The 12793-nt window shown below is 49.8% G+C and overlaps 1 protein-coding gene across 3 annotated transcripts in view; it reads right to left on the bottom strand.

Annotated features, from left to right (window-relative positions):
• The window catches only part of TMTC4 (transmembrane O-mannosyltransferase targeting cadherins 4), a 62776-nt gene extending 53493 nt beyond the window's left edge, over positions 1-9283 (bottom strand). The window contains exons 1-2 of one of the 3 annotated variants that reach the window (XM_007461530.1): positions 9239-9283; positions 3694-3909 (exon numbers count right to left, since the gene is read on the bottom strand). In XM_007461530.1, the coding sequence (XP_007461592.1) occupies positions 3694-3855 (162 nt within the window). In that variant the 5' untranslated portion in view covers positions 3856-3909; positions 9239-9283. Of the gene's footprint in view, positions 1-3693; positions 3910-8026; positions 8078-9238 lie in introns of those variants that run through there. The other 2 variants (XM_007461531.1, XM_007461529.1) reach the window with 2 other exon arrangements.
• Between the last annotated feature and the right edge of the window lie 3510 nt (positions 9284-12793).

Below are 12793 nucleotides of genomic sequence, written 5' to 3'. Positions count from 1 at the left end.
CCTGCTGAATTCTGCAGGTTCATCTCGCAGACTCTGTGCTCTGCTCCTGGCCTTCGTCTGGTCCCCACACGACTCCTGCTGCCACCCACCTCAAGGCTATGCACGCGCAGGTCTCTGCCCAGACCGCCACCCCTCAGCGCCCCACAGCTCAGCTGCTTCCGCTCTCCGTATCTCGGCCACTGGGCTGCGACCTTCTTGAGCTGATGCGATTCCCTTCCCTTTGGGGCACCTCGCGCCTGTCCTCACAGCACCTGCTGCAGGGCAGTTTATAATCATGCGACCCCTATCTGTCTGCCCCACTGGACTGGGGCTCCTCGAGGCCTGGGCTTCCCTGCGTTTGGTGGGAGTACACAGAAGGTGCTCAATCCATGCGGAATGCATGAATGGACCATATAGCTAAGTGAGATCACTATTACTCTCTCTCATATCCAATACATAAGGTAATTTACCAAAAATATCCGAGTTCAAACATAAGAGTAAGCATATAGATTTCAAAGTTTCCCATTTTTTTTTTTTTTTTTTTTTTTTTTGCAGTACGCGGGCCTCTCACTGTTGTGGCCTCTCCCGTTGTGGAGCACAGGCTCCGGACGCGCAGGCCCAGCGGCCATGGCTCACGGGCCCAGCCGCTCCGCGGCACATGGGATCTTCCCGGACCGGGACACAAACCCGTGTCCCCTGCATCGGCAGGCGGACTCTCAACCACTGCGCCACCAGGGAAGCCCCAAAGTTTCCCATTTTTGATCATGAGCTAAGCAGATAGTAAAATTACAGAAAAAACAATTTCCACCTAATTTTTAAGGATAAAAATTACTAAATATGTTAAAATGATACCTACAGTATAGGGTAGTTTAACTTGGTACTGAACTACAGAGACTTTAAAATGAATCTTTTGTTCTTTTTACGTTTAAATATGAAACTAGATTACTTAAACTGTGTTTAACAAGAAGAAAGGCACTTGCAGTAGGTATCAAAACTGAATGTTAATTTTTTTCTTCACAGCACAATTAAACAGGAATATTTTAGGATCTAGAAATTATGACGTAATAAGCACTGCACAGTGTAGCAGTCAAGATTCTTCACTGCAGTAACCAAAACAACTCTGATTAACTTAAGTGAAAAAAGGAATGCCTTAAAAAAGATCACAAGGCCCAACGACTCCCAGGTGGGCTGGAAAACCTAGTTTGGGGCTGTGCAGCCCGAAGGGCACCAACAAATCAGACCGCCGAACATCTTGCTGAGGCTGCCTGGCTGCCCGCAGACCCCTCTTCTCTGTGTGACTAGCTCCTGGCTCCAACAGGTGAGCGTATCTGATAGGAGCGCCTTTGCCTGGGTCTGCATCCAAACTGGACAGTCTTTGCAGCTCACAAGTATTTGAAGATGGAGAAGGCCCCAAATGGAAGAAGTGTGTCACATCATGGGCAGCCCAAGAGAGCAACCAGTGTCCAACACACACTGGCATTCAGTGAGTATTTGTTAGCTTGGGGACAGGCAGCAGAGGTGAGCTGGTCACCTGACACCCACTTTGAGGGTGAATTTCACTTCCATTGGGTATCAGCTTCAGAGGCCTTGAGTGTCTGGACCTCCCTCTAAGAGTTGATTTGATATTTCATGAAGGTCGTGGGATCCACCCACTAACGTAGGTTACTCCACTACCATGTTGGAAGTCCATGTACTTTTGCATTGTCCCAGAAGTACCTGCTCAGTTGTGAAGGAACTGAGCAGAAGATCTTTCCCTCCATTTGAGCAGAAAATGAACACCAGCAAAGCTCTAAATATTTGATTAGGTGTAGCCTACACACAGCAGGGTGCGCCACAGGAAGAAAGGTTAATTTTTCCTCCTAATGATTTATGGAAAAGATGTGTCGTGTCTGAAATTCTTGCTAACTCCACGGTCTCAAAGAAAATCATCATCTCAATGAAAAAAGGCAACTCAACACTACAAGGAAGCATCTGGAAAACAGTCTTCAACACCAATAAAATCCAGTAACAGCCTGTTTCACATTACTGTAGGCATGGTGCCAATGAACAGAGGAGGGCCTTTCATTAAACAGGAAAGGCAAAAAAGGGGGCTAGCAAGTTAACAAAGGGGCACAGTGTGATGCTCTAGAAAACACTGCCAAGACAATGTGTGGTAGGGCCACAAAATGGCTTCATCTGCCTTTCCTCCCAGGAAGGAAAGAGAATTACAACCTCATACCTGGGTATCTGATGTATGACACAGCTCCTGTCTCCCATGCCTCGCTCACCAAAGTTCTTCGACATGGGTCCTGAGTTAACATTTTATATATCCTCTACTTTGTAAGAGTGGAAGAGTCAAGAAACTCTCAACAAATGGAATTTTGAAAATAAAGGCATAGCCTCATAGGCCTGTTAGAAAAGCAATTCTGTAGCGATTAAGCCACCCATGTGACATAGTTGCTTAGAGTTACACACTTCTTTTTGTTTTAAGCACTGTTTCAAAAAGAACTGAAACACAAACATCTGCAGTAAACTGCTGGGTGAACTTGAGGGAAATTACAAGTGAAGAACTTGGATTCAAAATAAACATCAACAAGGCTGGAGTCTGCCGTCAAAATCCAGAAAATCAGAAAATCATTTAGAGTGTGTTACAAATAAAATATCTGCAAAACAGTCATCTCCTTACCCCTCACTCTCTCTTCCCTGGCCCACAGAATACCTGTTTGTTACATAGAGAATCACTTTCAATGTGAAAACGACCCTTTCCGAATTTGGGAAATCCATGACTTCAAACTTTTAGGAGCATTTAAGGACAGTGTTACAAAGAGATGCTACAATTTCACCTACTAGAGAAAGAGATTAGTAAACTCCTTCAAGTTCTCTTCACCCGTTAAGGCGCACACAGAGTATGTGCTGAGCGGTGAGACTGTCACAAAGGCTCTAACCTGTGCTGTTTCCACTTTCTTTCTCCTCTGGGCTCTCCCTGCCTCCAAGTTTCTTGTTCCGATTTTCTTTTAGCTCACTGAAACCATTTTTCTTCCCTGCCCACAAACCTATTTCTTTTTCCCTACGAGTCAGCGAGTGAAGGAGAATATCATTTTCCCCACGCCTACTGGCGAGCAAAACTGGCTGGGATTTTGCAAACTCAGCAAACCTGAGTCTCCAAATATGAAATGAGCAGGAACTGCAGCTTCTGCGGGCAGCAAAATCCTGGTCCTCCACAGCTGTCAGCAGGCTGTCCTGACGCTCTCAGCGAAGGACAAAGAAGCCAGCTCGCTGCCTGCTGCTGAGGATGCACCTTCATTCGGCAGGGGAAAAATGCATGATTTGTGTGTGTGTGTGTGTGTGTGTGAGGGGCGACTGTTCTGGCCTAGAGTTCTGGAAATCTGTCACAAAACCTGAAATAGTCTGCAATGCCCCGCAAAACCCTGGCCTTGTCATCTTAGAATAATGGTCTCTCTGATACGTGCGTGGACTGGGGCCTCATGTAGGGCACACAGCCAGGGTAAAGCTTGAGGTTAGGCAGGGCTTGGAGACCCTGCTGCCAGTGATAAAAGGGGCCCTAAATCAAGGAGATGCTCTCTAAAAGAGATGGGAAATCCAGAGCACGATGGGGGCCCAGGCAAAGGCTCAGCCGAAGTTCAGTAGAGAATAATTCAACACCGATGCAGAGCACCACTGGGATGTAGGCAAGTGGTTAACGTCAGTTTACCGAAGAGACATTAAGATACGGACCTTATTGTTAACAATCGCTTCAGAGTCGTCAAAGACAAAGTCTCCATCGTAGCTACGTGCGAAACACACGAGGGAAACAAATCCCACAAGTAACTTAGCCCAGAGAGGAGGAAGAATGGAAGACGGAATGATGTGATCCAAATCGGCATCCCACTCGGCCATCCTGAAAACTGCGGGCCGCCGGCCTCTTGCTCCAGCATTATGCTGGCTAGAAACCTGCAAGAAAAGTGACACGACATAAATATTCATCATTGCCTTGTTAGGAATGTTTATACAGTAGACATGTTTACCTCAAGTGAAAAAGAGCTAGATACTCTTATTCATTTATGCTGTGAGTTTATAGGATGTGATCATTAACAGCTTTATATCGTGGTTTCAAAACTCGAGTGGACAGAAAAATCACGTGGGACACATGTAGACTCTCCTGGGCCCAAATACAACCTACCAAGTCAGAAGTCCTTGGGCTTCTGATGCTGGATTATCCTTGAGAAACATTGATTTAAGGGAATCCTATGTTTATCAGCCCCATAAGGCAAATCATTTTTATAGTCCTTGAACCAGTTTACAAAGTTGAAAAAAAAACCAGTTACCATCTTGCTTCTTCCAACCAAGAAAAATCAATAAATATTCATTGTTGGGTCTTAGCACATTGTGTGTGTTCATGTGTGTGCGTGAAGCATGGTCCTGATTCTGAAAGAGCTTACACTCTATCTGCAGAACACAGACACTCCTGCCAGTTAAATGAAAATCTGGGAGACAGTTTAATAGAGGTGAGGTCGCAGCGCACACGACTGTGGTTCCCATACAGGGGACAGACAGAGGAAGGAGGGCACACTGCTGACTGACTGGCTGGGGACAGCATCATTCCAGAAGGAGGAACTGTACCCTAAAGAACAGTGGGAGCTATTCCAGGTGAGGACACGACCTCCAATATTGGTGAAGAAGTCAAGTTAAAAACAGACACGTCTTTTAACTTTTCTTTCAAAGGGGCAAACGTTAAAGCCAGAAATTTCATTTCTCAGCCTTGCCATTTCTTAGTTCTGTGGCCCTGTGTGTGCCACCTATACTTAAGAGTCCACTTCTGGTGTACTTTGCAAACCAAAACAACTTTCCAGCAGTGAGAGTTGCCTAAGAGCTTCCTGACTTGGAATTTGCCCAAACAAATATCAAACTCCCCCTCCTCTCCAATCACACTGCATCTGTCCCCATGCCCCACACCCTCAATAGGCCCTTCCTTTGGTTCTACCAGGATCACGTCTGGGTCAAACTGCTTAGAGGTTCCAATCCTGTGTAACTTTGGCCAAGTTACTTCACCTCTCCGGGCCTCAGTTTCCTCATCTCTAAAATGGGGATGATAACTGGGCCCACCTTACATGGTCATCATGAAGGTTAAGCAACACACCCACCTAAAGTGCTTAGAAACACTGACTGGGTTTAATGAATGCTGAGGGAAGGTTACCTGTTATTACTAGTACTTTCTTCAAAGAGGGAGAAAACACAGGCACAGAATTATTCTCTTTTGAGAATCCCCTGGAGGATTTGGTGTACTGGTACTGAGGCTCTCGTCTTCCCCAGTAAGGGAGCAGGGCCCCACTCCTTCATGCTGAGATGGAAGAAAACCCCAGGCCCCTTGATTGGAGAGGCAGTTTAGATGTACAGCTGACCCCTGAACAACTCAGGCGTTAGGGGCACTGACCCTCCTCGCAGTTGAAAATCTACGTATAACTAACTTATTATAAGTTCGTATCTGTGGTGCCTCCCCATCTGGGCACTCAATTAACCACAGATCTTGTAGTAATGGAGTCTTTTTTTATTTTTTAGCCTCGCTAAAAAATGGGGCATGCAGGATCTTAGTTCCCAGACCAGGGATCAAACCCACGCCCCCTGCAGTTCTGTTTTGTTTTAGTACTGTAGTCTTTGCTACGGAAAATAATCTGCATATAAGTGCACCCACGCAGTTCAAAACCGTGTTGTTCACGGGTCAACTGTATTTGTTTCCAGGTCTCCAAGGAAATACCCCAGATTATGGAATCAATAAGAAGTCAGCCCAAGAGGCCATCCAAGGTCACAGGCACTGGAAAGCGGTTCAAGTTTACAATCCGGAAATGAAAGTCTCTGCAACTCTCTCAGCGCTGGGCCCTAGAGCTTCTCCACCTGATGTAACTCATGCTCTCAGCAAGTGCGGGGGGTGGGGGAGGGAATATTCCAGCCACTATGCTGCTTTTTTTTTCTTTTTCTTTTTCACTGAAAGGATAAACCACTGGTCAAATCCAAATCACAGTTGCAAACACTACAGAGGTCACCACGCAGGCCCCAACCACTGTGTGTACATTTCAGCTAAAGAAATTACCTCTGCTACTAAAAATGAAATAAATAAGTGTAAAGGACTGAATAGTTAGGAAGTTACCCTGACTTAACATGGAGGGAATAAAAGCGTTCTTTGATTTACAAAGTGAATGTGAAGGAAAGCAAATACTCTTTATCAATTTTAAATGCAAAATAGAGCTGTGAGCTGACAAGCGGTCCCATAACTGGTCTTTGCTTCAGGCCCAAATATTTGAATAGTGTTTCACAAGCGGTTCTGTGAGGTTCAAATGGCCCTCCAGGAAGAATACTGGGTCAGGAAATAATCTGTGCTCCTAAATTAGTTGCTGAACCTCCCTTTTCATCTCAGATTGTTCGTACCACACACCAATCGCTTTGGTACTCAGACAGAAGGCAGACTACAGACCCGAACATCTGGGGTGCCCGGGGGGCCAGACCTGGACTCCTGGGGGAGTCAACAGGATGGGTGAGGCAATCTCAGAATGAGCTCCCCCTCTTCTCTGGCAGGGACATCGGGAAGCCTAGCATCGCTCCCGTCCCCGTCCCGGCTGGCTCTTCCCTCCTCATTGCTGCGTCCCTCCCCCGGTCGCCAAGATTCTCACATCTCTGCTGCCCCAGAGAACACTCACAAATGCCCTTTCCACTTCAGGTGTGATGGTTAATGGGTATCAGAGGATAGTTCGGAAAATACTGTGGATTAGCAAATGCGATACAGGTACAGTGCGTTAGGAACCTCGGTCCAGCCCAGTGGTTAAGAGCACAGGCTCTGGAGGCACACAGATTTGGACTGGCTACCGGCATGACCCTGAGCTACCTAGTCTTTCTGAGGATCCATTCCTCAACAGCACAATAGGGTATCACTACTGACTCCAGCAGGTTGTGCTAAGAATTAATAAGAGCATATATGGAAACAATTAGCTCCCATGACTGTAATCATTTTGGAGAGATTAGTACCAAGTGACCAGGCCCTGACCTCCTGTCTTGGGATCACCAGTGTTGCCATTCCTGAAGATGCACTAACCAACCAAGGCCAGCAGTAGCCCATCAGGTGACCTGATGCAATTGAGAAAAGGGCACCCTTCTTTTGGGCAGACTCGGTGCACTGCTTCCCTGGCCAGGCATCTGTATGTCCTGCATAAAGTGCAACAGTAGATGGCCTTTTTTCTGCAATGTTCCCAGCCAGGCTTGGTGCTCAGGTAAAAGAAGCCCTGCCAGCATGAGGTGGTACATGGAGGGAGACGGGTCCCCTCCACCTTTTTGTATCCAGGCCATGAACCAGGAAGGCACACAGTTCTGTTTCTCTCTTGATGGGCCCTGGGAGGCATGGCCCCATTCCTCTTCTCCAGGGGATGTTCTGCCTGGGAGCCCGGGCTCCTGGGCCATGGCTGGATAGTAAGTTTGCCCTACGGACTGAGAATAATGGAGCAACACAGTGGCCTCAGGCTCAGCCCAAGCAGAGCTCCAGCCAGTTTTACCAGTGACAATGCTGGTGTTCCAATTCTTATCTGACTCCTGTGCCGATCTCCCACTGTGTTGAGAATTGACTGGCGCCTATGAGTAGTTGGATTTGGAACGAAGCAGAAGTCTCTTTATTCTCAATTTCTCAAACTCCTTATATCAAGCCTCTATTTTCAGGGGGTTAAAACAAATTAACCGATCATCAATGAAAAGGTCAAAAAGACCTCGAACAGGGATCCCACGCCACCCCTCAAAAGCAAACAAACATCAGTCACTGAGCTGCGAACCCTGGGGACCTGGTGACAGCTGACACAGCAGCCTGGACTGGCAGATCAAACCTAAGTGATCCATGGAAAAATCAGCAGCAACCACCTACTAAAGAATATTCTTCCCCCTACACTGAAGGGCCTTCTCACATCAGGCTAGCCTTTCTACCTCATCAGTAACAATCCATCCACACACCAGTTGCCCTCTGCCAGGCTGAGATGAGACAGTGCCTCTGGAAATCAGAATAAAGAACACAGTCATTTCTGATGCAGCATGTGGAGACCTGAGTTGACTGCTCCTTTCTTGGGGCCCCCAAGGCACGGGAGACAATCATCTCTACCGCTCTCCACCACGCAGCGCTGAACACAATGCTACTCGAGGTATCTTCCTCTTGTGCTTGCCTTCCCAATTTCTTAATTCAGTAACACATGAGGGCCATGCCTGCCAATAGCCCAGAATGACTGCGGAGGTTCGACATTCACAGTTCCACTGTCCCAGAAAGTTTCCAGCTTGCTAGCTTGTAGCCATTTTCCCATCTAAGTCGGCCGGTGTCACTTTACCCCACCTCCATCTGGGGTGCGCCAGGCACGGTCGGGACTGCGGGAAGAGGGGACAGGGAGGGGATCCACTCAGTCCTCACTGTTAATTGTTTCTCAAGAAATTCTCCCCATCCATCTCTCTCTCCGAGAGAAAGAGCAGTGTGGGACGATTCACAGGGCTCTGGCTAGATCTTTCCCCTAACTCCTCCCTTCTTTTGTGTGTGGTTAAAAAAAGAAGAAAACACACACAGCCTACAGTCACAACATCAACAAGACCAGAAGCCCCGCGGAGTTCGCTGGAGGTGAGACGGCGGTTGCGCCACGTGCTCTGCCTCCCCAAACTCCAAGCCTGGGCAGAGAAGTGGCAGCTCGGTGGTCCCGGGCGCCCCGACCCAGGGCACGCCGCTCTGCCCAGCAGCCAGCGCCGAGTGGCTGGCACTCGCGGCGCTGCAGGGGAGCCGCCTTTAACCCAGAGCAGGAGGCCGAGCGGCCCGCCTGCGCCCAGCCACCGCCCGCACTGCGGCCAGCTGGCGGCCAGGCGCGGGGTGGCGCGGGGCCCCCCGGCCCGGTGGCCGCTCCGGGGACACGCCAAAGGCGCCCGTGCACCCGGGGTCGACGGTGCGCCACGCTGCTGGAGCGAGCAGGGGCGGCGATGAGAGCGCAGGGGCGCGGGCAGGCGGAGCGTGCACCCTCCACGCCGCGCCCTTTGTCCCGCGTGCTGCTTACACCCGGGCGCATGGCGATGGGGCCCGCAACCCCGGTGACCCCGGCCCCGGCCACAGCCCGGGTCCCGGAGCCAACTCCTCCAGCAACGCCGCCGCCCGGCCCGGGCCGGACCACGGGGCTCGGGGCGCGGCGGCAGTGAGGAAGGACCCCGCGTCCGCTCCGCACCCAACTCCGCTCGCCCCGCGGCGCTCGGCAGCCCTCGGCCCTGCAGGGGCCGCCCCGCCCGTTACCTGCAAGGAGCCCGAGCGGCGGCCACATATCCCTCCTGAGCGCTGAAAGTCCGGCGGCTCTCGGTACCAGCCCGGAGCCGGGCAGGGGGAGGGGCCTGCCGCGCCGCTCCGCCGCTCTCCGCCCCCCGCCCTCCCCACCGGCGCCCCGCGCCTCCCGCACAGTCCTCAACTCCCCACGCGTACTGGCGATCACTCCCACACTCCCGCCTCGGCCCTCCCCCTCCTCGCGGCCATTGGCTGCTTCTGCCGTCACTTTCACCCTGCCGCCGGTCCCTCTTCAGCTCATTGGTGGGCGCGCCGGTGACGTCAGGCCAGAGGGTCCTAGTTGCGGCGGAGGAATCGCAGGGACTGACTGACTCGGTGGCCGAGGAGGAAGCGGAGTTCTGGGCGCGGAACCTGGGCGGGGTCGGGGCGGGAAGGGGCGGCCTCAGCCTGGCTCCGGGAGGCGGGAGCCTATTCCTGGCGTGGCTCGCGGTCCTCGCGCTGTTGGTGGCGCTTGGCGGAGGTACTGCAGGGTCCCTGCAGGAAAAGGAGCTGGGTCGGAGCGACCAGAACTCTAGACTTCTTCCTGTCTGGGAGGGGTTGTTTCAAGTGTGTGTCTCCACTTTCTGCCTCTCAGGAAAGAATTGAAACTGCGTTCTTCCATCCAAGGTCCTGCTGCCCGGGCTTTTGTTTTTAGCAGATCCTGTTCCACGGTCCTGGTCTTTAATCTCCTGCTGACCCACAGACCCTGCTGTGGCCCTTCACCTGGCCAGATCCGCCATCCATCCATCGACCATTCACCAAGTGATTGTGACCTAAACTTCCACTCCCAACTGCAATGCCACTCCACGCATTTCATAACCCCCATTCTTAGTAGATTACTGTCTCCTGCTTTAAGAAAAAGAGAAACTTTCCCCACTTTCCACCGCCAAACCTGCAAAGCTACTCCTAAAAACACGGATTCTGAACCCTCCCCCCAACCCGCCTTTTCCCCCAGTATCACAGAGTCCTATCTAAGCTCAATATCTCCCTCTCGACTTGGATCTGTATCATCAGCATTTATCAGCCCCAAGCCTTCCTCTTTCCTCCACGTACCCTTCCAGCTACCCCCCGGCCTTGCTTCTACTCTCCACAGCTGAAGTTGTTGAAAGGTTGCCCACACTTCTGTAGCTTCCCAACTCTCATTCACTTGCTTTCCACATTCCACTGAAGCTGCCTTGGCTATAGTCTCCAATAACACCCCCAATCACTAAATACAAAGGACACTCTCCTACTTCATTTTACCTGATCTCAGCAAAGTTCATTCTTCCTCCTTAGAACACTTTTGGTGACAGCGGTACTCTGCATCCTGTTTTTCCCCAGTCTCCTTGGCTTGCTTATCTGCTTCTTGATAACCTCCAAATGACATATTTTAAAGGTCTTGGCCCTTTCCTCACAAGCCACAGCTTTTCCCTGCATGATTTAACACACCACCGACATTTCAATGAATATCTTCCAAATTTGCAATTCGGATCCTGACTTCTCTGAGCTCCAAACCCAACCCAAGTATCTAGCTTCCTATTCAGCTTCTCCGTTTGGTTGTCACAAGAATCTTGCATGGAGCACATGCAAAATGGGACGTGTGCTCTCACTGCTTGCTCCTCTTCAGGTCTCCCTGTCATAGTGATGGGTCCAGTAGTTCCCCAATTCTGCCTTCACCGTTGGCATGTTAACAAGTCACCAAGATTCTACTTGCTACATGTCTGTCAAACATGAACACTTCTTTCCATTTCCACTGCTACATTCAGTGCTGTGCTACTGTGTGTGTCTTCGTAACCCACATTCAGTGATGTCACATTGGTAGATTGCAGTTGGCCACTGTGGGAGTATTTACACTGTGGAAATTGGCAATGCAAATCGGAGCTTGATTTGGTGTTTTGCTGATTGTCTTTTTTGCTAGACTAAAGAAAGTGATGGAGGAAATAATAATGCAGATTAAATTTAAACTTAATTTACTAACACACTACTGTGCTTAGTGCTGACATGAAAAGATTTTAGTTTAATGGGTTTAATTTGTACAAGGGTGAGACATAGTTGAGCTGATCACATATCAGATATGATATATTGAAGTCCAAACGCCCAGCACATCAGAAGGTGACCTCATTTGGAAATAGGGTCCTTAGAGAGTTAATCAAGTTTGGATAAGGTCATTTGGTAGGCCCCATCTAATACGGCTGGTGTCCTTATCAAAGGGGGAATTTGGGGCTTCCTTGGTGGTGCAGCGGTTGAGAGTCCTCCTGCCGATGCAGGGGACACGGGTTCATGCCCCGGTCCGGGAAGATCCCACGTGCCGCGGAGTGGCTGGGCCCGTGAGCCATAGGCCACTGAGCCTGCACGTCCGGAGCCTGTGCTCCGCAACGGGAGAGGCCACAACAGTGAGAGACCCGCATACCGCAAAAAAAACAAAAAGGGGGGGGATTTGGACACAAACAGACAGAGGGAAGACAGCATGAAGTCACAGGAGAAGGCAGCCGTGTGACGGAGGCAGGGGCAGCAGTGGTGCAGCTACAAGCCAAGGAACACCAGCCACTGCCAGACTCTGGGAAGGGGGAGCCCAGGCCTGCCAACAGTGGGATTTTGAAGCTCTAGAGCTGGGAGAAATACATTTCTGTGGTTTTAAGCCTCCCCCTCCCCCTCCCACATCTGTGGTGTTTGTTATGCTGTGGAGTCAGAGTTCACTCTGACAACATCCTCAGGAAGGGCTCCTGACCAGCAGGCCTGGAAATGGCTCCCCTGGACACGTCTCTTTCAGACGCAGGTGCCTGCTCCTGCCATCCCTGTGACTGCACCATGCTGGGGAAGCCGAGGCTACAGCGTCAGGTGCCAGTTCATCATCTGACGACTGAGGGGAAAATAGTCGAGCTGATCACACATCAGATTTTTTTTTCCTGGCTGTGCCACGTGGCACGTGGGATCTTAGTTCCCAGACCAGGGATCAAACCCGAGCCCCCTGCATTGGGAACGTGCAGTCTTAACCACTGGACTGCTAGGGAGGTCCCTCACATATCAGATTTAATGACAATAAATGTATTGGGAAAAGGGCAGATTGAGATGCAATTCCATTTGTGAAATTGTGGTTGCATTACAAGCATCGGTTGGATACAGATATAAGCCTTTAACAAAAATCAACAAAAGCATTCCGTGAGAATCCATCTACCATGTGGAATCTGCAGGAAAGTATTTGCATATTTTATCGTTACTTGTAAACTGTGTACTAAAATCCTGTATGTCATTTATAACATTTATAAACATTTGTAATATTTATAATACACACGTGTGTATATATAGACATACATTTTTATTTTCCCTAGAGAACCAGTTGTTAAGCATTTACCAACACACTACGGATTGACGTAGAATTGCCAGTGCATGGTGAAAATTAAAGGTTCTACTTAGTTTTACTCTTGTCTTTCAATGCACTGTAGACAATGCACTCCTTACCGCCTCCCCCCAGGACGATGCACTCTCACTGTGGCCACGCTTGTCACGTGACTGTTCCCACTACACTTAGATTGAAGCCCCACATGCTGCTGC

This window comes from Lipotes vexillifer, unplaced genomic scaffold (genome assembly GCF_000442215.2).
Source record: "Lipotes vexillifer unplaced genomic scaffold, Lipotes_vexillifer_v1.1 scaffold655, whole genome shotgun sequence".
NCBI classification, from domain to species: Eukaryota; Metazoa; Chordata; class Mammalia; order Artiodactyla; family Lipotidae; genus Lipotes; species Lipotes vexillifer.
The sequence above is the reverse complement of the archived record's forward strand: the minus strand, read 5'-3'. Positions and strand labels throughout refer to the sequence as shown.